The sequence below is a fragment of the Macrobrachium nipponense genome, chromosome 43 (assembly GCF_015104395.2).
Source record: "Macrobrachium nipponense isolate FS-2020 chromosome 43, ASM1510439v2, whole genome shotgun sequence".
Taxonomy (NCBI): domain Eukaryota; kingdom Metazoa; phylum Arthropoda; class Malacostraca; order Decapoda; family Palaemonidae; genus Macrobrachium; species Macrobrachium nipponense.
Genome location: NC_061104.1, coordinates 15,162,862 through 15,187,487, shown reverse-complemented (window position 1 = coordinate 15,187,487; position 24,626 = coordinate 15,162,862). Strand labels below are relative to the sequence as shown.

At 37.0% G+C, this 24,626-nt stretch overlaps 1 protein-coding gene across 17 annotated transcripts in view; it reads right to left on the bottom strand.

Moving 5' to 3' along the window:
- The window catches only part of LOC135213540 (rho GTPase-activating protein 26-like), a 452,328-nt gene that overhangs the window by 12,402 nt on the left and 415,300 nt on the right, over positions 1-24,626 (bottom strand). For 5 of the 17 annotated variants that reach the window (XM_064247475.1, XM_064247473.1, XM_064247482.1 and 2 more), the window contains 4 exons: positions 20,895-20,946; positions 20,453-20,494; positions 14,768-14,869; positions 9,907-9,989 (listed from right to left, as the gene is read on the bottom strand). In XM_064247475.1, the coding sequence (XP_064103545.1) occupies positions 9,907-9,989; positions 14,768-14,869; positions 20,453-20,494; positions 20,895-20,946 (279 nt within the window). Of the gene's footprint in view, positions 1-9,906; positions 9,990-14,767; positions 14,870-20,452; positions 20,495-20,894; positions 20,968-24,626 lie in introns of all 17 variants that reach the window. The other 12 variants (XM_064247474.1, XM_064247492.1, XM_064247478.1 and 9 more) reach the window with 9 other exon arrangements.

Sequence of the window (24,626 nt, the reverse complement as noted above, 5' to 3'; positions counted from 1 at the left end):
TCCTGAGGTATCCTAACATTTGCTGTCGCAGCCTCTTGCGAAAAGCCTTTCAATGTGAGGAGCTGCTGGATTCCACGTGTGAAGATGTAAAAAGCTCACCATGTTGTGGAAGATCCTCACATGTGGTTGGCATAGGAGGTCAGGGAGTGGCGGAAGCTACCAGCAGAAGTAGAAGGTCAGGGTACCATTCTACATGAGGCCATTTTGGCACTACCATCCTGGACAGGGAAGGTGTGGATTGCACTCAATTCAACACCTGCCTGATCAGGCAAAATGGCAAAAAAGCATAGACGTCGAGGCTGTCCCAGGGGTGCTGGAACACATCCTTGAATGCCGCTGCTGGATCTGTAACTGGAGAGCAGTAAATCAGCAACTTCCGATTTAGAGCGGTAGCGAACAGATCTATCGTTGGGGAACCCCACAAAGTCAAGACCTTGATCACTATCTGAGGAGCCAAAGACCACTCGGAGCCAACAATCTGTGTCCTCCTGCTCAGATTGTCCGCCACGATGTTCCATTTGCCTGTAATGAACCGAGCTGTCAACCCTAATGAGTTGAGAGCTGCCTTTCTGTGAATCTGCACTGCTAACTGGCATAGCTGCAGAGACACAGTAATGCCTTGACGGTTCACGTATGCCACCACGGTTGTGGTGTCGCTCATCAGCGCCACTGAGTGACCTATCAGAAGAGAGCTGAAGTGCTGGAGTACCAGGAAGGCAGCTCGAAGTTCCAACACGTTGATATGATCTCAACATTCCTGGTTGGACCAGAGGCCCAAAGCCAGGTGTTGCAGTAGGTGCATGCCCCATCCCTCCTTGGATGCGTCCATGAACAGGAGCAGATCAGGTGGACAAGACTGGAGAGGAGCCCCTCAACAGGTTCTCCCCCACTGGGACTAGATCGTGAGGAGAATCCTGACTTTGCGACCAAAGATTCTTCAGACCCCACTGAAAGGATCAAAGGTGCATCCGACCGTTTGGAACAAGGCGTTCCAGCGAGGCCAGATGCCCCAACAACTATCGCCACTGATGTGCTGGCAGCTGGGAATGTCGAAGGAAGGACGGAGCGACACTTCGGAAGCATTTTAAGTCTTTCCGGTGTCAGAAAGGCTTTTCCTGCAATGGTGTTGAGGATCATACAGAGATACACCAGTCATTGAGAGGCCTCTAGAGAGGACTTCTTACATTTCACCATGATCCCCAGATTGTGACAAAACACCAAAACCTCGTCTTGGAGACGAAGCAGTTCCACCGAGGGCGCCAGTATCAGCCAGTCATCTAGGTATCGCAATAGATGAATGCCCTGGTGATGAGCCCATGTCAACACTAGGGTGAACACCCGAGTGAAGACTTGCAGAGCTGTGGAGAGACCTAAACATAGGACCTTGAATTGGAACACTCCGCTACAACAAGACGAAGATAATTCCTCAACAACAGATGGATTGGAATCTGGAAGTATGCGTCTTTTAGGTCGATCGTCACTGTGTAATCCAGAGGATGAATGGCCTGTCTGACCATGATGGGGGTCTCCATCATGAACGGGGGTTTGCTGAACAAACTCATTCAGGGCTGAGAGGTCGATGACCGGTCTCCAGCCTCCAGACACCTTTACAAGAAAGAGTCGACTGAAGAACCCTAGAGACTCATCGAGGACCTCCTAAAGAGCGTCCTTCCTCAGTATGTCCTGGACGTCCGCCGGAAGGGCGAGATCCTTCATTGATCCCTGATGATAAAATGATGTCTTTGGGGGTCGAATCAGAGGAGGGGGAGAGTTGCTTAACGGGATGCGATACCCGTGTCAGAGGACAGTCAGTGTCCAATCCTCGTGGTATTGCCACCTCGTCCATCTGGCTTGCAAGCATTCCCCCACAGGTGGCAAAGTGGGGGGAGTGCCCTCCTCACTGGTCACGGAGGACTCTCTTCCTTTCGCCATGTTTGCCTTGCCCTCGACAACCCCTGGTCGGAAAGGGCTGCTGACCTCTCAGCCGCCAAGTGATGATGGCAGTGGTAAAGGGATCAGCCCTGGCAGGAGGGTGAGAAACCCTCCAAGAGGGAGAGCCAGGGTGACGTCGAGCAGGAACAGCATGAGGTTGGGGCTGATGGAAGGATGCTGCGCGGTGCAGCAAAGAATCCTGGCTCGCTCTCCTGAAGTTTCTGATCACCTCGTTTACATCCGAAGATGGAAAGAGGGTGGATCACTGAAGTGAGGCATTCCTCAGGTCAGTCACATCCTGAGGATCGACAGCTCAATCAAGCCTTGATGAGACTGCATCCCTGCGCTTCAGCCCCAGGTTGGCAAGCTGGTGAACTAAGAATTCCATAGCCTTACCGCCTGATAAAACAAGGTCATGGAGCTGACGGGCCATGTCCACTTGCTTGTCAGGCTGCTGTGGAGTCTCAGGGGTGGCAAGAAAGCCCACTGTGGCGCCCCAAAAATCCAACCATGAAGCTGCTTGCAACGCCGCCATCGTGGTTTGGTCAAGCTGTGACATCTCCTGGGAAGAGAGCGTCGAGGTTCTGTGTTGAAGCGTCTGGAGCAAAACTCCAGGTGCCAATGATGTTCTAGTCAAGTTTATGGGTAAGGGTGAAGGCTCAGCCTCTTGGGCCACATAGTACTTCCTCTGCTTCTGGAAAGCAGAGGGGAGTAGCTTAGAGGACCGAGATGCCCACAGTGAGTCGTTCCTTGCTGAAACTTGTCTATTGACTTTGGTCAGTGCCTCCCTTGTCAGGGATGACAAGGGCAGCTCAAACTGGGACCGAGCACCCCGACGGTCGACTGCAGACGTACGGCCTTTCGGAGAAGTAATTGGAGTTTCTCCTAGGCCGGTTACCTTCCAGATGAGACCGATGGTCTCGCGGAAGGTGGTTTCGGCTGCTGCATCTTCTGGAACAACTGAAGCAGCTGGTTCCAGAAGGTAGCCAGATGAATCGTCGGTTGCCTCATGAAAATCATCCTCCCTCTGCATTGATGCACCTGGGCGTAAATGAGAGGGGTCCAGTCTTGAAAAACAAGAAGGCCGAGTCTCTAGCTGTTAATGAGGGGCTGCACAAGGTCCGGGAGACGAGGCCACAAGAGCCACAGGAGCCCTTGGAGGCTCGGAATCGTGAGGACAATTTTTCACTGCCTTGCAAAGGTCCTTATGCCCCCCATCGGACAGCCCCTTGTGAGAAGGGGGAAGGTGGAGTTTGCTGTCTGCTTCTGATGAAGCTGGAGGAGAGAGGGGAGATGGAGCCCTCTCCGCAAGCACTTTCAGAGCCCTGTCAGAAGGATCTTAGCTGGGCTCGAACTAAGTGGGCGAGATATGATACTTCTCTACACGGGAACGAGCCCTTGGAGATTGAGAACCTCGAGAGGTTGGAGGTCTGGAGGAGTTACGGGATGCCTTGCTTCCAGAGCGCCTCTCGACAGATGTTAAGCACTCATGGCAGCTTAAGGATAGTAAACCCCCTTAACTGCCCTCCCAACTTCCCAAGAGGAATCGGAAGGGGGCTGGAAGGTCATATGAAGGAGAAGGGAGCTGGAAGGTCATATGAAGAAGAAAGGGCCCGCGTTTAGAAAAATGGTCTGGTGACGCACGTTGGTGTGCGTGGGCAGTGGTATGTCTCGGTGAGCGCTTATACTGTTGCTGAGGCAGTGGTGAAGCAGCGCATTGGGTACCGCACGTTACAGGTGAGCGCTGTCTAAAGGACACATGCATAATCACGCATGCTGTCGGAGTGCGCTGTCCAGGAGTAACATGGCATGCAAATGAATGGCACGCATCAGGAAGGTGTTCTCGCTGTATTTGCCTCACGCACGGGTGTAGAAGGGGGGTGCACGTTGGCCTGTTGTCCCCGAGAGGGAGAGACAGTTTCTCTGCGACCTCTCTCAAATGAAGGCTCCTGTGCACATGCCGAAGCATTATGCACTGCAGGGGAGCGTGCAATTAGCAAAGCCTCCTGTGTGCCTGCCATAGCATCGCACATTGAGGAGAGTAAATCCAACGAAGGCTCCTTTGTGCATGCCATAGCATCACACAAAGTCAGGAGGAGTCCGAGGACCTTGTCCAGGGACAAGGCGAAGCTGCAGGGCCCGCATCCCCGAGGGAGGGCAGACAGGAGGACGGACCTGGTCAGCGTCGAAAAGAGCCTCCATAGGGGAGGGCTCTGGGGCCTGCGACGCAGAGGGAAGGGCATCTTACTTAACAGCAAGATGAGACTGACTCCTCCGAGGAGACTTAGGAGGAAGACACAGTCCCAGAGGAGAGTGCTGACAAAAGTCTCTCCTTCAACGGCAGGCCAGGAAGTGCCAACAAAGGCCACAAAACATGAAAGGCGTCGTCAACACGTACTGAAAAACAAGGCTCATCCTTAAGGAAGACCCAAGCCTTCCTGTTTCACCAGGGGAAACGGGCAAGTCTCGCTCTTTCAAAGGCTGGCCAGGAGTTAAATTGTCGCTCTTATGCGCTTCACTCCTGGAGGAATGAGACGCCGAAGGTCCCGAAGGACGAGTCCCTGAAGAGGAAGCAGAAGGCCTGGGTCGTTTGGTCTTCGAGGAAGAACTCGAAGGTGACGAAGCCCTTTTCTTCTTCTTACTTCGCCGCCGGCGATACTCAATCCACTGGACCAGGTACGACACTCCTTACAAGGGGATTCCGATGTACAGGAATGCTCCCTGCAAGAAGGACAAAGGGAGTGAGGGTCTCTATTAATCTTGTTCATGAAAGTCCCACACCTACGGCCCAGAACACCAGGGGAGGAACACATAACCATATTGTCAGTCATACTCACATTCATCTAAGAAAGAGAAAAAGAATGTTATGAATAATTTCAACAAGACAGCGAGAGTGAAAGAGAGAGGTCTTTCCTCGCTGCTGGCTGTAATCAAAGTGACAGCTCAGTAAGCTGGTGGTGAGGCAGTGCTTCCCCACCGCTGGGCAGATAACCACCGGCCCGGTAGTTAGTTACCTTGGTATATAAAAGAATGTATTAGCCGGTAGTTTCAGCTGAGCTGCAATCTATCCTAAGTAAAGGATGGAAGGTTTGTATTTGGTGTGGGAACAAAGTCCAGTTCGTCCCCTTTCTAAAAGCGCCGTCTCATTTTTTCTAAGAGAGCTGTTATCAGAAGCCCACTCTCAGATTGGAGAGGACTCCTTTGCTTTACTGAAGGTGAAAGCTCATGAAGTTAAGGCAGTAGCTACTTGATTGGACTTCAAACATAAGATGACTGCAAGATCAAAGAAAAAGATATATTATGTTTGAAGTCCAATCAAGTAGCTTTTTCTTTGATCTTGCAGTCAACTTTCTGGAGATGCAAGTCAATCTTTGCCTCATACTACCTCAAGGACATAGAAACTGCGTTTGAAAATTGCAACACTAGGACCTTTATCCATGGCTGGCATAGTGGGGGGAAAGCATAAGGAACTTACTATTCCTTTACTATCCACTTGCCTTGAATCAAGGTTTGTGTTAATGGGAAGCCGGGGGGTAGTACTTTGTACCTGGAGTATCCACCAATTCTGTATTGTTTTTCAATGGTTTGGGTAGTGGTGTTTTATTCTGCTGTGTAGGTGATGAGTGTTCTTTTGTATTCTGGTTTATGTCCAGGGTAAGGGCAACTTTTAATCTTTGTTAGCACACACTGTACTTCCTCTGCTGCAAAGTTCCCACTAATATAGAGGTGACCCTTGGCTCCACTGCCATGCCCACTACAAGTTGGAAGAAGCGCTGACTGGAGGCAGTGACCACCTGCAGTAGCTCTCCTAACAGGTAAGGAAACAAACAAGCATTTTTTAATACTGGCAACTTTTCTGTTCCAGATTCATTACTTACATACATGTAATGCTTTGGAGTAGAATATGTCCATGCTTTTCCCATCTCCTGCCAATGTGGAATAAGCTATGTAACCCAAGGCACCATAATCATAAGGGGAATAAATAGCACTTACAGTGCTGTTATGGCGCTGTAGGAGCTATAAGCAATGTAAATCCAGGTTGCAGTACTATAAATCCATTTACAGTGCTGAACAATCCGGGTTAATGGCACTGTGAGTCTAGAACCAAAAGTCCGGAACAATATAACCCGAACCTGACGTAATCAGGGGACTGCCTGTATATGCGTACTTAGAAATATTACATGACCAGAACCTGCCCTCCTCCCCCTTGCAAGGATAGTGGAGCATGAAACTAATTGAGCTCTTTGCTAGTTTGTTTCCCCAAGTCCCAGATAGTGGGTTGGACTTGTCACCTAAACAAAAATGAAAGAAGCGCCACAGCATGAATTTTTAATATTTAAGCTGCCATAGGTTAGGGAACCAATAGTCTTGTAATTACTTGGTAAGTATAAATAAAACTTAAATGTCATGTTTAGATATAGCTTTATGGAAAACCCCTGGTAACATACCTATATTTTCAAGATTTGGCGCAATACACCAAAAAGAGTCAGAGTGAGCTGGGAGATATTCAGTCTTGCTTAAGGTGATAAAAGGGAATGGTTTCCCAACTTCCCATCCAAGGATGCATCGCAAATATTTTACAATGAAAATACTCTGAATTTGTTCCTGATTTTAGTTCTTATCTGTTATGATATTATTTGAGATGTAATTATAATTTGACAAAAGAAATTTTTTTAATTAGCAAAAAAAAACAATTATAGCTTGGTAAAATTAGCATATTTGTATGACTGTCTTAGGGAAAAGAGGCCTGCACTGGTTAGGAAATATTCACTTTCAACTTCCTGTGGAAGCTACAGAAATTATTTTAGAATTTTTTTTCTTATATAACATGAGCATAAGCATATCTTCCTAACTTTTTCTTTTGATAAGAGTTTTTTAACCCTTAAACGCCGACGGACGTATTTTACGTCGACATACAAAAGTTTTTTTAAAAATTCGCGGAAAAATACTTTTAGGCCTACCAGCCGAAAACTCTTGAATCACGCGCCTTGGGGGATGCTGGGAGTTCCCGGATCAAGGTGTTGTTTTGTTTACAATCGTTACGCAGGCGCGCAAGCGCGAATTTCTTTCTTGCCGCACTAAAAAGTATCTGTGACACATCTTGGAAATTATTTCGTCACTTTGACATAATTTTTGTACCATTTTAAATTAACCGTTACATGGAGTATTATATATGAAAATGTGCGCATTTTTATGTAGAATACAACAAAAAAATACTCATGATTGTAGCTTTTATCAGTTTTTAGATATTTTCTATAAATAACGATAAGTGCCAAAATTTCAACCTTACTCGGTCAACTTTGACTCTCTAACCGAACAAATGGACGAAAAACGCAATTGTAAGCTAGAACTCTTATATTTTAGTAATATTCAATCATTTACCTTAATTTTGCAACTAATTGGAAGTCTCTAGCACAATATTTCGATTTATGGTGAATTTATGAAAAAACTTTTTCCTTACGTCCGCGCGGTAACTCTTCCGAAAAAATCATACATGCAATTGTGGTAATGTTTGCACCATTTTTTTTTAAAAATTAGCCGTTACATAAAGTTTTATATATGAAAATGTGCGCAATTTCATGCACAATACAACTAAAAACAACCCATGGTTGTAGCTTTTATCAATTTTGAAATATTTTCATATAAAAAATAAGTGACAAATTTTCAACCTTCGGTCAACTTTGACTCTACCGAAATGGTCGAAAAACGCAATTGTAAGCTAAAACGCTTATATTCTAGTAATATTCAAGCATTTACCTTCATTTTGCAACAAATTGGAAGTCTCTAGCACAATATTTCGATTTATGGTGAATTTATGAAAAAAACAACTTTTTCTTTACGTCCGCGCGGTAACTCTTCCGAAAAAATCATACGTGCGATTGTGGTAATGTTTGCACCATTTTAAAGTAGCCGTACATAAAGTTTTATGTATGAAAATGTGCGCAATTTCATTTAGAATACAACAAAAAATAATTGAAGGTTGTAGCTTTTCTCATTTTTGAAATATTTGCATATAAATCACGATAAATAGAAAAAAAACCACGTTCGGTCAAATTTGACTCTACCGAAATGGTCGAAAAACGCAATTGTAAGCTAAAACTCTTACAGTCTAGTAATATTCAGTCATTTATCTTCATTTGGAAACAAATTCGAAGTCTCTAGCACAATATTTAGATTTATGGTGAATTTGAAAAAAAAAACTTTCCTTCCCTCCGCGCGCGGATTCTCCGCCACAAATCTCCGAAATGCGTACGTCCCATTCTCGGAATATTTGCTCCATTTCATATTAGGCATTTCATAGAGTTTTATATATGAAAATGTGCGCAATTTCATGCAGAATAAAACGAAAAATATTTGAAGGTTGTAGCTTTTCTTATTTCCGAAAACATTGCATATAAAAAAATATATATAAAAAAATTCGACATTCGGTCAACTTTAACTCGTCAGATATGGTCGAAAACTGCAATTGTAAGCTAATACTCTTACAGTATAGTAATATTCAATCATTTGTCTTCATTTTGAAAGAAATTGGAAGTCTCTAGGACAATATTTAGATTTATGGTGAATTTTTGAAAAAAATATTTGTTTACGTCCGCACGTTACGAATTCATGCATTATTTTGTGAAAATATTTTCTCTGTGTTGCTTTTATCGTTTTACAATGTGTTACATACCAAATTGATCACAATTTAGTGTACATTACAACGAAAAAAAGTAACTTGTTACCTTTAACCATTTTTCGCACCGCGCGATTTGAATACAATTATATATGAAATTTCGTTTTTGCGCTATCATATATTGCATTATTTATATATGATAATGATAATTTTTTTCATTTCTGATGGTTGCATACTAAACTTCAGCCAATGACAAAAAAAGGAGCCAAAAATGAACTCTTAATCTTGAAAACTAAGCGCGCTGTGATTTTTTGAAAAAAATATTTTTCCGCTTCCGCGCTCACTCCGAAACACCTCCGACACACGGGAGACAATTTTTTTTTTTACCGCTTCGGCGTTTAAGGGATAATTACTGGCCATCCTTAAATTTTGCCGAGTCATGGATGTATAGTATGTAGTAGCATATATTAGCCCAGTGTATTAGGGTTAAGAGGGAAAGCTAAAACTGCTTTTAAAAGTTAACCCCCCTTCATTTCCCCCCTCCTTTCATTATCTGATTTCTTATACTTTGTTACTTGTACTATTGACCCGTACATTAAATTTGAAAGTGGTGTAATGAAAATGAATACCCAAATGGCAAGAGGTATTCTACCTAGTACATACATATTACGTATAATAACCTCTATTAACAACAGGCATCAAGTGCCAATGATAATAGCAATAAAAATGTGAAAATTCATACTTGGACAAGACCAATTATATAAAGGTAACTAGAAATCACAAACTAAGAAATCAGCGGTTACTCTGTTAGTTAAAATATTCACAAACCAAGGAAGGCCTGACAGAGCATGAATAATAAGATTAATCTTAAAGAAAGATTTTTTAGAAACTGGCTTGCATGCACATAGCTATTGAATTTGCATATGAATATTGCATCAATCTTCAGTGAATAAATATCATGCTAAATGATCTCTATTATAGAAACAACACAAAACTAAACTAGCAGGTCAACTGCATTTTTTCATTTGATAGGGAGCCACTCCTTAACAGTAATTCTTGAAATGGGATACATAAATAAAAATTTTAGTATTCACATTGCTTCCTGTACCAAAAACTTGATCCTGTGTATAAAAATTTTAGTATTCACATTACTTCCCGTACCAAAAACTTGATCCTGTGTATACACCCACAGCTACACTTACTCCAAATGGTAAGTATTTATAGCAAAGCATACTTTTATGGCAGTGACACCAGGAAAATCCCAATACTGTAGTAATTACTAATTTTAATGGCAGTAGCACGCAAACAGCACCCACTTAATAAATTTTATGATAAAAAACGTTTGCTGCTTTACTTACCATTGCTTAATATTTGATTGGGCTCAAAAGAAAGCTCTGACTCATTCTCACCGACACATGCATATAACGTCCTCACCCGCCTGCTAAAGTAGAAAAACTGTTAAAAATACTATAAAACAATGTATTTAAACCTAATCTAACTTTCCTATATAGGAAGACTACTGTACTACTAATTTTACTGTATATAATGCATGCTGGTTTCGTCTTAGTCTAAATACCAATTCACCGCCCCAAGAAGAAAATAAGGCTGCATATACTCTACACATATACATTTACGTACTTTGAGTGTACTCTGCGTGAAGTGCAAGTTCTGAGGTTCAAGCTTTTTGGTCTTCAAAATAAGGAGTTTCAAGGAAATATTTATATATTTCCATCAACATTTAATGTGTGCATTCACACACACACAGAATTTACAGATCATTAATTTGTTAGTTTTGTTCTGTTCTGTACATTAAATGATATAAGGCAAATTTTTATAACTTGCATGATTTAACATTTAAAATACTGTATGTGAAAACCCCTTTGCCAAAAGTGTTTTTATCAACAATGCTATTTCTAGTACACAAATGGACTGATTACTAATTAGGTGGAGACTGTCACGTTGGTTTTTATCTCCTCCAAATTTACAAAATATATGTCTTCAATAAAGTATGTAGTATACAGTTGATCAAAAAGAATAGTGTGAGATTATTAGTTTTTAATAGGTGTCCCACAATTTTTCTCTTCAAATACTGTATTTACTCCTAAAGGAGCAATTTTGTCGCTGTTCATTATTCCACCCACAATTTATTCAATTCATGAATTATTCAGTTTTAATTTAGTGCCATATATAATCAATCTGACTGATTAAATGGTCAATTTAATGGTCTACGAATAATTTGTAGTCTTAAAATACAATTGAATCATTCAAATTCTTCTCTTCCACAGACATGGGGTGGTACCAAATAATTTCCAAAACTTTATTCAAATCTTATTTTACAAGAATGAAAAGAAAAACACCCAAGAACCTACTTCATCAATTCACTGACCACCCTGTATGTTGAAGCTTTAACACTATTTTCTGGTATGTTCCTTGTACATAGTAAAGAGAATTGTAATACAAATTTGCACTTGCTCAAGAAGTTTGTCATCCACTGAGAAGAAATGCTTGTTTTTGTTATGTAATGGCTAAATTAAATTTAAATTCTTAATTAATTTGTACAATACAGGAAGGAGAATATGAATGAAAATCAACTGGAAATAGTGTACTAGTTACGAACTGTATAAAAACTGGCAAGTGCTTTTATTGTTGGCAAAAAAAGGAGGTTAAATTTGGAAGCGATGTCGCCAAGAATAATAAAGGAAAGAAAATGGAACTTTTGAGGATGTCTGATGAATTTCAGCTTGGATAATGGAAGCAAGGAAATGGACATTAACAAAGGTATTTAACATAAATGTTATGCTGCAAAGAAAAAAGTTGAGGGCAGCAAAATCTGGAGTGTATGAAAGGATTTTTGAGACATTTTCATTATTTCTGCTGAATTGACATTGATAAAATATAAAGTGAAAGCAATTAAAATACTTTGCTTACAAAGTATGTGTTGAAGGATTGTAAATATGAGTAAACAAATGGTACCCAAAGATGACAAATACAGAAAAGGCTTTCTGTAGAGATGGAATTGGCTGTAAAGTGAGTGGCATTGTGAAAATAATGTAAGTTATTCATTAACAGGAATACGTATATCGCATTCCACTGGTATGATTCATGAGAGGTATGATTCATGAGAATTTTAAGGGCTACAAATACTTGTTTGAAAGTCCCAGGCTTTTTTGCACTGATTAATATTACTTTTTCTCAAGAATTCCAAAACTGCCTTAATAATTATTATCTTCAAAGCCAGTCTTTCATGGGAAAAGACTTCTCACTGGTATACTAATTGCAATTAGTGTACTAAGTGTACAAATTTTTAAGCACATCTATGTACTGCATACATATAAATAGAAAGAAAGTTATAAACATTATTTAGGCCTTTTTTCTACCTTCTTATGAAGGGCAAAATTTGTCACAAACAGGTTCATAATTCTGCAAGTAACATGAGATATATATTTTGTTCTCTTAAATTAAATTATTGCACAGTACAAATTTATGTAATTCAGCATAAATTTATGTAACTTAATACATTTACTATTTAAACTTTAAATGCATCGGAGTTCAGCATTTAATACAATTTACAACAATGTAGTTACCATTTGTGTCAATACCATTTTTATTCAATATTTTTAAGCCATTTTTTTATCAAAGTTAATTGTGCAGTAAGAACATTTAAAAATAATAAGATATTTATGTACGTATACCACTTACTACATAAAAAGTTATAATTTGAATAGCACTAGCTTCTTGCATACATACTAATGAAAACTGATAAAAATTTAGTATTAAAGTTCTTTTAAACCTTTTACAACAGATATTTCAACTTGGTTAAGACAATATTAAAGTATATCAGTGAGTTTTATTTCAGTATGGCACTTCCTCTAATGTAAAATCATTAGTGTTTGAGCTTTTAAGTCTACAGGATATTCAGTTGTTAGTGCTAATATCATTATACAGTTGGGTTCCACAATTGTTCATAATGCTAGGTATCAAAGGTATATTTTCCTCCCTTATTTTCTTTTGGAGGGCCTGAACATTTTCTGTATCTTGTATTAAGGATAAAACTTTCAAACTTACTTAGTGTTATGCCCCATCCACACAGTCAAATTTTGCCTGACAGACTTTGTTCAATGTAACGTCAGAAACGGGAAACTTCAGAACCTTATCCGCAGTTTCTCCGCTTCTGACATCACATCGAACAAAGTCAGTAGGGCAAAGTTCGATCGTGTGGACGGGGCTTTAAATAGTACAAAAACTCATGGCTTAGGAGCTTAGGTTAAGTAATGCCAAGCATATAATTAATCAGCTTGGCATTGCTGCTCAAGATGCTCCAAGTGAGTTTAACCCAAGCTTCTATGCCCTGGGTTTTTGCATTTTTTAATGCTGCTGCTATTTAAAACTGTCTAAACAAGTCTGAAAGATTTGTTCCTAAAACAACAGGTTAAAAAAAAAAAAAGGTATCTCAACAAAGGAACTAAATAAAAGCCTTCATATACTACTGTATGTGCCTGTGTGAGTTGAACATTATCGCAGGAATATTGAAAACTCTTAACTTTTAATTTTGTTATTTTAAAAATATGGCCCTCATGAAACAGTTTGTGTAATCTGGATTGCTAAGTTTCACAATGATAACTTTGTACCAGGTCTATATGTAATCAAATCATGGCTGCTTTATCATTCTTCTACTGTATGTCAACCTTGATTATTATACATACATAAATTTAATTAATAAATGTAAAATTTCTAGTTTCTTTCTGTTTTACCCACTAAATTACTTTATATGAGCAGTGTGTTGAGTTCTGATTATCGGCGTCGAAAATAGAATTATGGTGCTAATACATACCAGACAATGGTGCCATTATCAGTTATCAGCGCCATAAATCGCCAAGTTTCAGTTAATGGCGATTTTCGCTTATCATCAAGCCCGTCTGAACAGAACCCCCGCCAATAACCGGGGACTCCCTGTATGCATATTATACTATATTGAGAAGACCATTTAGTTTTTATTGCACACTTTAGGAATATTTTAGCATACTTCCATTGGGATTTCAAAGTTGAGCATTTTCAAGATCCCATAGTAGAATACTTTCATAAATACAGATACCAGTTCATGCATTTTAGTATATTAATACACAGTACTAGTGGTTTATCACCTGATATTAGTGAGAATCACTTTCCATTGTTGCTGTAATAAGATGGAAAAATGACAAAGATGGTTAAATTTCAAAGAATGACAAGATTCAGATTACTTAAGACAATGGCTAGGGTAATTACGTTATGTATTTACGTAGGTGAAGCTTCCCTCCATTTCACAACTTTAAGCATATCAAGAATGCCACAAACTTTCAAGATGCAACAAGGCTGCAAATATGAATTTGATGTATAAGATCTTTTTCCCCATTTCTAGGTTTCCCAAATATGTACAATATACTTCTAAAAAAAGCATATGTACGTAATAACTTTTACATACAACAGGTGGGAGAGGAATAGTTATGTTTTAGCAGTATGTATATGATGTGGAACAAGGGATTAAGGTGTGTAGATGGAGTTAGAATATATACCTAATAAGAGAATGGTTAAGTTAAAACTATCAGAGGACAGTTTCATTTTTCAAAAGTGTTGTTAGGGATGGAAGGTTTGGAGGAAATGTGTGACAAGACAAATCAAAGGGATGAGGATGAGGAGAAGTAAACAGGAAAAAGAATGATAAGGAAGTGCACAGGCATAGAACTGATTCAGATGGTAAGATAAAAGTGTATGATCAATAGAGTATCTTAAATCTTTCCTTCAAATCTTGTATCACAAACGAAGCGAGTAAATTATAGTAAATTCTTACTTTCAATTTGACCATAAGTGATGTGACCCTTATCTTCACAAACCTTTTTGAAGCAGAGACTAATTACTTCTGTTCAAAATATACTAGTAAATTGGTAAACTTTTTAAACTCAAAATATCTATTAATAGTCTTTTAATGCTATTAATAGTCTTTAAATGCACATGTCTACACAATTTAAATTTGTACCTGTGTAGTATTTATATGGAGATAAATACCACAAATAGCTCAAAAAAATCTTGGCAGTTTATAATGACCTAAAATTACAATAAATTTTCATGCAAAACACTGAAAATTATGCAACAGTCAACACAATACGTTAGTGAAGCATACAAATATTTACAAGCAGCAAATTCTACTACAGTATATTCATGCATCGCAAGAGGAATTCCATATACCTTGGCGGAGAACTAGCAGTTCCATTAGAAGTAGAGGAGGGAGGTGAAGAACCAGTAGGAGCCAGAAGACTTGATGTTGACTGTGATCCACTGATTGAATTCCTGTACAGAAATCCCTTTATTTGTTACAAGGAGCTTGATAATATCACATGAGGTCAACAGCAGACATATTTCAAACTCGCTCTGAATTCAATCAAGTGTTTACTGTACTGTACCACCTACAGGTATTTACATATTCTATAGCTTACCGGTAAGCATTTCCCACAGTGCTAACTACAAAAGTTTTCTCTAAAGCATTCAGGATTTAGAGGACTTATGACACAATTATAAGGATGCACAAAGGCAACTACTACTGTAATAATATTCTTAGTCAAAAGACCTTATCAGACTAAGGAACAATTTCTGTGGCTGTAATCTTGGAAGGTTTCAAAAAGATTAAAATACTATCATAGACAAAAACTCATTTTCACTCACAAAACTGACTACAAAACTAATGGACATTCACTCTAGCCTAGTATATGTCAGCAGAATACTTTTATACTAAAAAATAAAAATTACCAAAACAGATTAATACAATCATATATGTTACATTTCATTATCATTATTTTGATCTCATTACAGTAATTTTAGACTTTATCCTTTATACTTTACAATCATCAATTATTTTCAAAGTACTTATTGTTAACACTACCAGTATACATAAATACAATTACTTCCCTAGTAAAACCCCTGGTTGAATCATTCAATTTGATTTCAGGTTCTTTAAAAATTTTATTTACCCATTTTAACACTGATACAGCTACTGGTTTTATTCTGAATTCTGTTTAATATACTTAAATAATCATTCATCTTATATCTACATAGGTAATCAAGCTTTATATGTAAAGCCTTTTCTGTTCAAAATCATTGGTTACATGCACATGATAAATTATAACTGAAAAGGTTTTCATTAATTGTTCTCTTTCATGCTAGGATGCATTCTTTTCCAAACGCACAATAACTCGAGTGATTAGCATGCTCTTTCACTTCATTTTAAATTATGCCTTTTGAGAAATTTACTGCATTATTGATACTAAGTATACATTTTAGATGAAGATCTGAAGATCTGATAAAAATTTCCCAAAATTTTTAAATGTTAATACAATATTTTTCAAATGTTGAAGGGGTATCTGGATAGGGTAATATGTTATGAATAAATCAATTTATAGTACAGGGCTCTAGCTACACTTTTATGTTTGAAGTTTTTCCTCAAAGCAAAATTAATTTTATACAAAACTGTCAGTATAGACACACAGGCAAAGGGAATTTTATATATATCAGACTCTCACTAATATTTACAATATAAAGCCAAAATTAATAAAATAATATTCTTAGTTAAGGCAAACATCATTTCATGGTGACAAGCAATAAATTGGGTTTGTTCTCATTACATGTGCACAAGTGAATACCTTTGTGGTATGAGCTATCCATAATGTCCTCTTTAACTGCATGCCTCATCATTCACAAAATGCTAGGTAGCTTTGCCAGATCTTCATCAACCTAACCACTGAGTCAAAATCTAATACCCTAAAAGACTTGCCAATGTTGCTTAAGAATGCACTGCATAGTTTCAGGTGTTTAAACTAACCATTGTAAAACATGTGGGAGAAGGAAAGAAATGGACATTCTCATACCTTTGTTATTTCTAGGCATAATACTCAACCTTCATCACTATGCATTTTGAACTTACACTCTCTCATTAATGATATTGCAAAACTCTTACACATTACAAAAATTTATTCTGAATTTTTTGTATTAATACCTATACATAATTCCAATATAACAAAATGCTTCACTGTTTTTTATCTATCACCTACACACCTCAGTGTTACTCCCCTTTTTGTTAATCTTCACAGTTTATCTTTACTTATTCCTTTCATATATATAATTGAAATGGCATTTTCCTTCTACTGTTGGAATAACTTTAAAGCCAAATACCAGTAGCTGTTATTGAACTATTCCATGGGCCAAATATATGATAACAGTTTGAAATAACAGCTAGGAGCTGGGGGTACATTTTCAATCCTCTGAACAATCCTTGTTGATAATCCAGTGTTCAGTTGCTTTGCAGATTTAATAATAACCTACTCTTTATAATAGTTTTTAGTAACTGCCTCAGTTTTTTTTCCTTTAGTGTATGGCAGTTGTTGGGATTTTTTCTTTTATGCAGGCATGTTTATTAAAGTAGAAATACATATTGTTTTTTAATAGCATATTTCAGCTCAAATAAATACTATATATTATATATATATATATATATATATATATATATATATATATTATATATATATATATAATATATATATAATATATATATATATATATATATATATATATATATATATATATTATATATATTATATCATTTACATTATTCCACATCTCTGGTCTTCAATAAATCTTACACACTTCATTCTACCTTTAAAAGAAAAAGGAACTCATGTGTTGGCTTTAGAGCCACAACAATTGTGTGTTCATATGGATCTTGGGTTCCAGATAAGTAAAAACTTAGTTTTATTATGCAGTCTGGCTATAGCTGCAAGCAATCAGTGGGGTTGGAAGCGAGGCATTTGATGAAAACTGATTTTTATTCAAACTCTTCACTCCTGTATGGCCCACATTCATGATCAATGAATGTACAAGACAGTGCAGTCTTTTCATCTAACAGACAGAACAAAAATGGTCATAATACTGAGCATATTTCCCAGGCTCCTAAGGTTCATAGCAAGAAACTATATCCATGTAACATGGAATATTATGTGAGGTCAGTGGTCTCAAGAGAATTAATGAGTAATGGGTTTGTATGAAAATTTTTTTTTTAATAAAATATGTGTCTTATTTCACTCATATCTGGCACAAGCTGCAATTTAGGAGACAAGTTTAAGGTCATAAACACCCCAGAATGTCAACTGTGATAAACAGGATCCACCCACTTGGGGGTCATTTGGTAGCTAAAGCACCTCCCAAACTGCTCAGTGCAGAAGAAAAAAATAATTAAACCCGTGTAAATAAAATAAGGCACTTTTAATGTAACCCAGGGAATACCATACAAGACCCAATGATTAACGAGTTAAAGAAGAGGATAAAAAAATTACTTATCCATCCATTTATGATTACAACCTTTACATACAAAATACCAAAGCTGATTGGCCCATGCAAGAACCTACACTCCACATGACTTCGACATCAAGGTTATGTTTAAAGAGAGCATTCTGATTCAGTGTTCCTAGAGAACAGTTTCTTGGGAAGAAACACTCAAGAAGAACTGCTTCTGGAATCTCTGGTCCTCCTGAAATACAGGCAAACTGCTCATATTGGGTACAGAAGATTCTCTTCACCTCTAATGCCTAAAGCAAGAACAGAAGTGGAAAGTGCTTCTATGGAACAGTTGTGGCTACCTGAAGTTCGACAGGAATCTTGCCAACTTTTTTCAGATACAAAGGCACTGATAAGTCTGGTGCCACAAATGCAGCTGGCCAAATAATTATTTCTATTGCATGTGTCCAATAATTTCCTCCAATTATTTAGGTAAGCTGTTATTTATTGAGCTATCAGTCATCATATTTACCACCTTGAGTCGTCGTGTCAACTGGAAACTGACACTTATTGTTTTTAAGAACAGCTGTCGGTTCAAAGGTCAAACTGGACAAAGGCTTGAAGGTGCAGGAACATGGCCTTTAATTTCCCAAAGTTCATGTACTGCCTCTTGACCTAACACAGACCCCAGTTCCTGTCATCTGGTGGAGGTGCCTTAAATCCTGTTACTACTAAGGATCTTCAGTGATAATGTGTGAGGCTGGAACTGAGCACTCATCAGATTAAGAGATTCCTGACTAGGATCATTATAAAAAAGCATCCACTGGGCTGGAGACCACCAATCTCAACACATACTGCTGGTGAGATCATGACAGCAGAACTGCTGCCGACACTCACTACACAGTGAGGCATGATGAAGAGAAATAATATACAATGGAACAGCACAAAAAAATTCCTAGCATAAAATCAAAAGTAACAAAGCGTAAGCAGTAATCATGATTATAAATTATTATATGAACAATGTACATATGCAAAACATTTATGAAAAACTATTGCATATTTTACTTAAATTATACAATCTTATAAAAAACAAAGTAACAACTAAAGGTTACCAACCACAGCTCATTTCCACTGGCAGGAAAAAGGCCAGAATTAATATAAAAAACCTTAAATACACAAACTTATGCTTCGTGTAAAATGTAGAAACAAATTGGAAGAACACGCAAAAGGTCTAAGTCAGCTGACAACCTAAAGGGAACAGGAAACAACACTAGGAACTGACTTAACTGGAAGCTTGTTACCTAATATGTAAATGGAAAACACTAACAAACTATACTGTGCCAGCACCAAAACCAGAAATGTCCAAAATACCCCTGCAAACGACATCTGTCAAAAAACAAACATGGTAATTAGTATTCAGATAACAAATTGAAACACAAGATATTTGCCACAAAGGTTGAATCTAATAAAAAAAATTACATAAGATAAAGTATCAAATTAAATTATCACCTCAAGGGAAATTTAAGATGAAAAGTTTGAAATAAGCAGAAGAGTTAGTGAAATACGGACAATCCAGCAGTAATAGCAAACAGTATGAGAATTCCTTGGCTATTAATATTTCTGCGGAGGAGTAGTGTAACAATGACCTACTGTGGATCCAGATGACACACCTGTAGTCCACTATTACTCTTCTCCCATCTGTTAGATAAAAGACTGCAGTGTCTGAGATAATCAAAGACCATGAAAGTGGACTGCATATAAGTGATGGGTTTGTGGGGAAAAACAGACCAATTAAATGTTAATACCTATTTAAATTATAATGACTAAAAATATGATGCAATAGCAACTGTTCACTCAATCAACAACTAGGTATGATATTTTCTTCATAAAGAGAATTTTACTAGTGTCATGGCACTGGCTGACCAGTTTCATTATTGAACTCTCAAATAAAATCTCACCACTCATATAAAATACTCATTGTTTATAAATATTGCATAATTGTGCAGTCCTCATATCGTAATATTTCAGAATAATTGTAGATTTTTATGTGTTATAACAGCAAAGGGTTTAATTTTTATCATGCTGACCAAATACATTGCATTTCATCACTACTGCAACTCTCATATTTCAGAATATACATGAGAAAACCAGTGCTACAGCTTCCTTGATAGGAAGCTCATCATGGCCAACATGCCCAAGCCTTTTTCAGTTTTTAAAGTGGTTGTTTTAACATTCAAAAGAAGGGTATTTCATTAAACTTCTGAGTTAAAAGCATTTATGTATTTTTAAATATTCAGGTAAAATTCTGTGATCATGTGGATCACTTTGATCACACCCCACTAGGACCTCCTTAGTTTATACATTAGTCAGACATTATATTGTTTCCCAATCTTTTTCATTCACTTCCAACCACACACCACTCTCTCCAAGACACATGAAATGTTTCAGTTACTAATGCTGTACTGCATATCAAAATTTTTTTTACATAACATCCTGTAAAGACACAAGCAAATGCTGCATTCTTTAGTCTAAAACTGTAAAACCTGGTGACAGGTGCAGCTTGACCAAGGCTATGCATCACCTCATGCAAGAGTGACTAACTACACTTACATAGATGAGTAGAGGTACTCCAGAGATTGTCTCTTGCACAGACTAGTGGGCATAATGAGGGAACAAAATCATTTAGTATCGCATACTGGGGTTAGATTAATGAATCTTTCCATATTTACTTTATTTTGATATAAGCATGTCTAAGTCACTGAAACCACAAATGGCAGTTAACAAAGACATTACTGGCACACAGTTTAATGAACAATACTAAATGTATCAAACCTTTTCATAAGCTTTATAATACTGGGTACTTAAAAAACACTCACTATTACAACACACTTTTCTACACACACAAAAAAAATACACTCAGTGGTGAAATAAGTTGATAGCGGTGCTTTTGACATTTAAAACACTTTACTGAAAAAATGCAAATTTTGCAGACTTTATATGATTAAATAGAATTTTAAAAATTTTAAAATGATGAAAGGTAAAATTTACTTACGTTTCCATATGTTGGCGATATGTTGGTGGGTAGGCTGTCCCTAATCTTGCACCTGGAATTGAAACGTACCAAGCTATTTTCATTTATTTGGTGAGTTCTACTACATAAATAAATAATGGTAAATATGTCGATAATCCAGCAAACAAGAACTGTACAAAACAGAACAGAGTGCACAGTAAAATCTGGAAATGTGACTTGCAACTTTGCCAGATTTGAAAATGATGCAATTTGGAGAAAATATTTTCTAAGAGAGAGAACCTGCATGCTACAATTACTGCTACTTTACCACCATCTCAAATACTCTGCCATTATCATTCACTATCAAGCATACTGGTTACTGTAAATATAATTATTTACATAGTCGTAAATATGCTCTACCTTCATAAAATATTCTACTGGAATTTTACTAATAAAATGAAAAACCAAAATCTACAACTACAGCATCCAATTATCAAGGGTTATAAAATATATTTTATGCCACTTGTGACAATGATGCCTATTTAAACAATTTCACACAATGATGCATCCATCTGATATTACAACTACACATCCCCCGGTGCCAGATGAACCCTGAACCCTAATTGTGCAGTTCAGCAATTTGAGTACGTATACAATTTTCTACAAAAAACTAAAAAATATTTTAAGCAGAACCTCTTGCTTGATGTATGGAATTTATTAGGAATGACATATCAATTGGCTATGATCCACTAAATTTGATTAATTTCTGCAAAATAACTCTACAAGTAATGGGCTCTTATTTTTGTTTATTTTTTTCTCCAAAATATTCCTTTGCAACATTTTACTTGCAGGTTTTTGGACAGGTCATTTAAACCCCTTGTTTTAATTTGAACCTTGTCTCTGTATTGTCAAACCTGTTTTAACCAATGTTTAAGCTTGATCTGCTGAATGCATATCTAGGATAAATATTAATTTTTTTTTTTTGTATTGCCATATTTGCTGCAGTTATTGCGCTGAAGAGGTTTAGGAATTAATGGAATACATTTTCAATTTTGACCGAGTTTTTTTTATTTTCAGGGGAAGGTTTTACTTTGCTGTCTGAATGTCATTTCTGCCAAACCTATCTAAATATTTGTTTGCTTATTTTTTTGCCAAACATTTCAGTATTTCTAGATGTGTATTTTTTTTTGAGAGAGAATTTGAATTTTTGTCAATTTTGTAACTCATGTTTGCACTGTCAAATTTAGGGATTGTCATATAGCTTTCAAACTGAAGCTTAGCTGCCAATTCAAGTATAAGTTGATCTCTTTTACTTGATTGAAACTGCCATTCCTACCACAAAGCTACAATTCATATGATATGGCTTACAAGTATCATCAATCTGCCTAAATTAGACCCACAGTTACAGGCAGAGTTTGATGTGAACTTATCACTTGGCTTGGCTTATTCAGATTTTTTGCGTTCTACAAGTGTGAGGTATGCCACCAACCAAACCCTTCTTGCTCAATGAGGTATCAAAATCATAAAGTATTAAATGCTGTGTAGGGGTTGTCAACCAAAGACCAATCATAACAGAGTAAGATGAAAAAAAGGGTATGATAAAGGTAAAATCATCCTAGCTAATCAACCTTTAAGTATCTATATAGATCAGACTTCCAGGGGTTCTAAGAAACCAAAGTTTACATGCAATTTTTAGCATGGCATCATAAGTTTGGTCATCTAAGGTGCATACTGAAGGCTTCTTAAACAACATCTTTTAAGCATAATTATGCACTGAGTACACATGGATATATATATATCTATACATATATCTATATTAGTAGACATATTGAAATACTGAGACCAATAATAATGTGTAATTAATTGAACAATTCCTGAGAGAAATGAAAAGTTAATAATGTAATCTGCATTCATATTCACTTTCTATCAGTGCACATTTTTCTATTGCAACTAGTACATTTGTGATCATACCTCTTAAGCTCATAATGCACAAGTCTTTTCCATTTAGTACTATTTGAATACACAAAAATTAAATCATTCAAGCAATGACTAATATTACTAAGAACTAAACACTTCAGTCATTTAACATACTATACATGAAGAAGTAGATTTCCAAGTAACCTACAAATAAAGTTTTAATGCAGTCAGTACATTTCCAGACCCACTAAAAGCCATGCACCAGCATACTCCAAGCAACAGTCATCTAATGAGGATATGAATACATGGATATAACTAGAGAAAATTAGACTTACTAATGATTTCCTTGATCCAATTGAGTACAATCTAATATTTAAAAGAAACTCTCCCTTCTAGCAGTACACAAAACAGGTTTTAAGACTTTGTTCTTTATAATTTACTGGAAACAAATTCATGAAATCTATATTATAGTGTATATGAAAATGAAAATAATGGGTATTTCAGTATAAGGCTAATTAATTTAACCAAGCCTTCTAAAAATAAAGTGTATGCATAGATAGGGAGATAATATACATATACATGTAGTAATAATATACATATACATGTAGTATTAATGATGCCAAAAACAGTATGTTGAAAAATGTACATCATTTTTAAAACCATGTTTCCTAGCATACAAAAAAATTATTTTACATAAGCTTTAAAACTGTACTGGACTCTTACTGCCAAACCATAAAAACTGAAGCAGCATGAGGGGTTGATGGTGAGAATCCTTAATTAATAATAAAAAAAAACATAATTCATTAGATTTCCTTTTTCACCTTCTTTCTTATTGGCCACCTGACTATCCAACTTCTTTAAGTTAACCTTGTTCCAAATTTCACCTTTCACCTCAAGATAATCCCCCTAGTCTGGGTAAACAACAGGTTTTGACATTGAAAAAACCTATTTTTGGTAGCTGCTGTAAGTCGTCAAAGAGTTACACTCTCATGGTCCCCAAGGGCTCCCATAAGACAGCAACCAATTACAAAGAATTCTCTTATAGTTGGTCTTGGTCAGAATAGTGCTTGTTGGCACAGTGATAGAATATAACGGACTCAGGGCTCTATCTGCTGTCCTACAATGATTACCTAGGTTCTATGTTATACTCGCACAGATATGAAAACAAGTTGGCGCCATCTTCATTACACTCTGGTCTGTCCAAGAGTTCACTTGTTCCCAGGATGTTCTCCAGAATTGCATTCAACTAAACACTATTCACCAACTTCACATGAGTTAAGCTAAATACTATGTACTTAGTTTTAAGACCCATTTTAAAATTTTAGTCTCTTAAAGTTAATGTGGGTTGTTGGGGTTTATTTGGTCAAATTTGACTCGACTAAAATAGTAAAAAAATGCAATTGTAAGCTAAAACTCTTACATTCTAGTAATATTCAATTAATTACCTTCATTTTGCAACAAATTTAAAGTCTCTAGCACAATATTTCCATTTATGGTGAATTTTTGAAAAAAAAACTTTTTCCTTACCCTGCGCGGTAACTGTGCCAAAAAAAATAAAAAATTCTTTCGTTCAATTGTCGTAATGTTTGCACCGTTTTATATTAGCCGTTACATAAAGTTTTATATATGAAAATGTGCGCAATTTCATGTAGAATACAACTAAAAACAACCCATGGTTTTAACTTTTGTCAGTTTTGAAATATTTTTATATAAATAACAATAAGTGCCAAAATTTCAACCTTCAGTCAACTTTGACTCGACCGTAATGGTCAAAAAACGCAATTGTAAGCTAAAAATCTTGCATTCTAGTAATATTCAATCATTTACCTTCATTTTGCAACAAATTGAAAGTCTCTA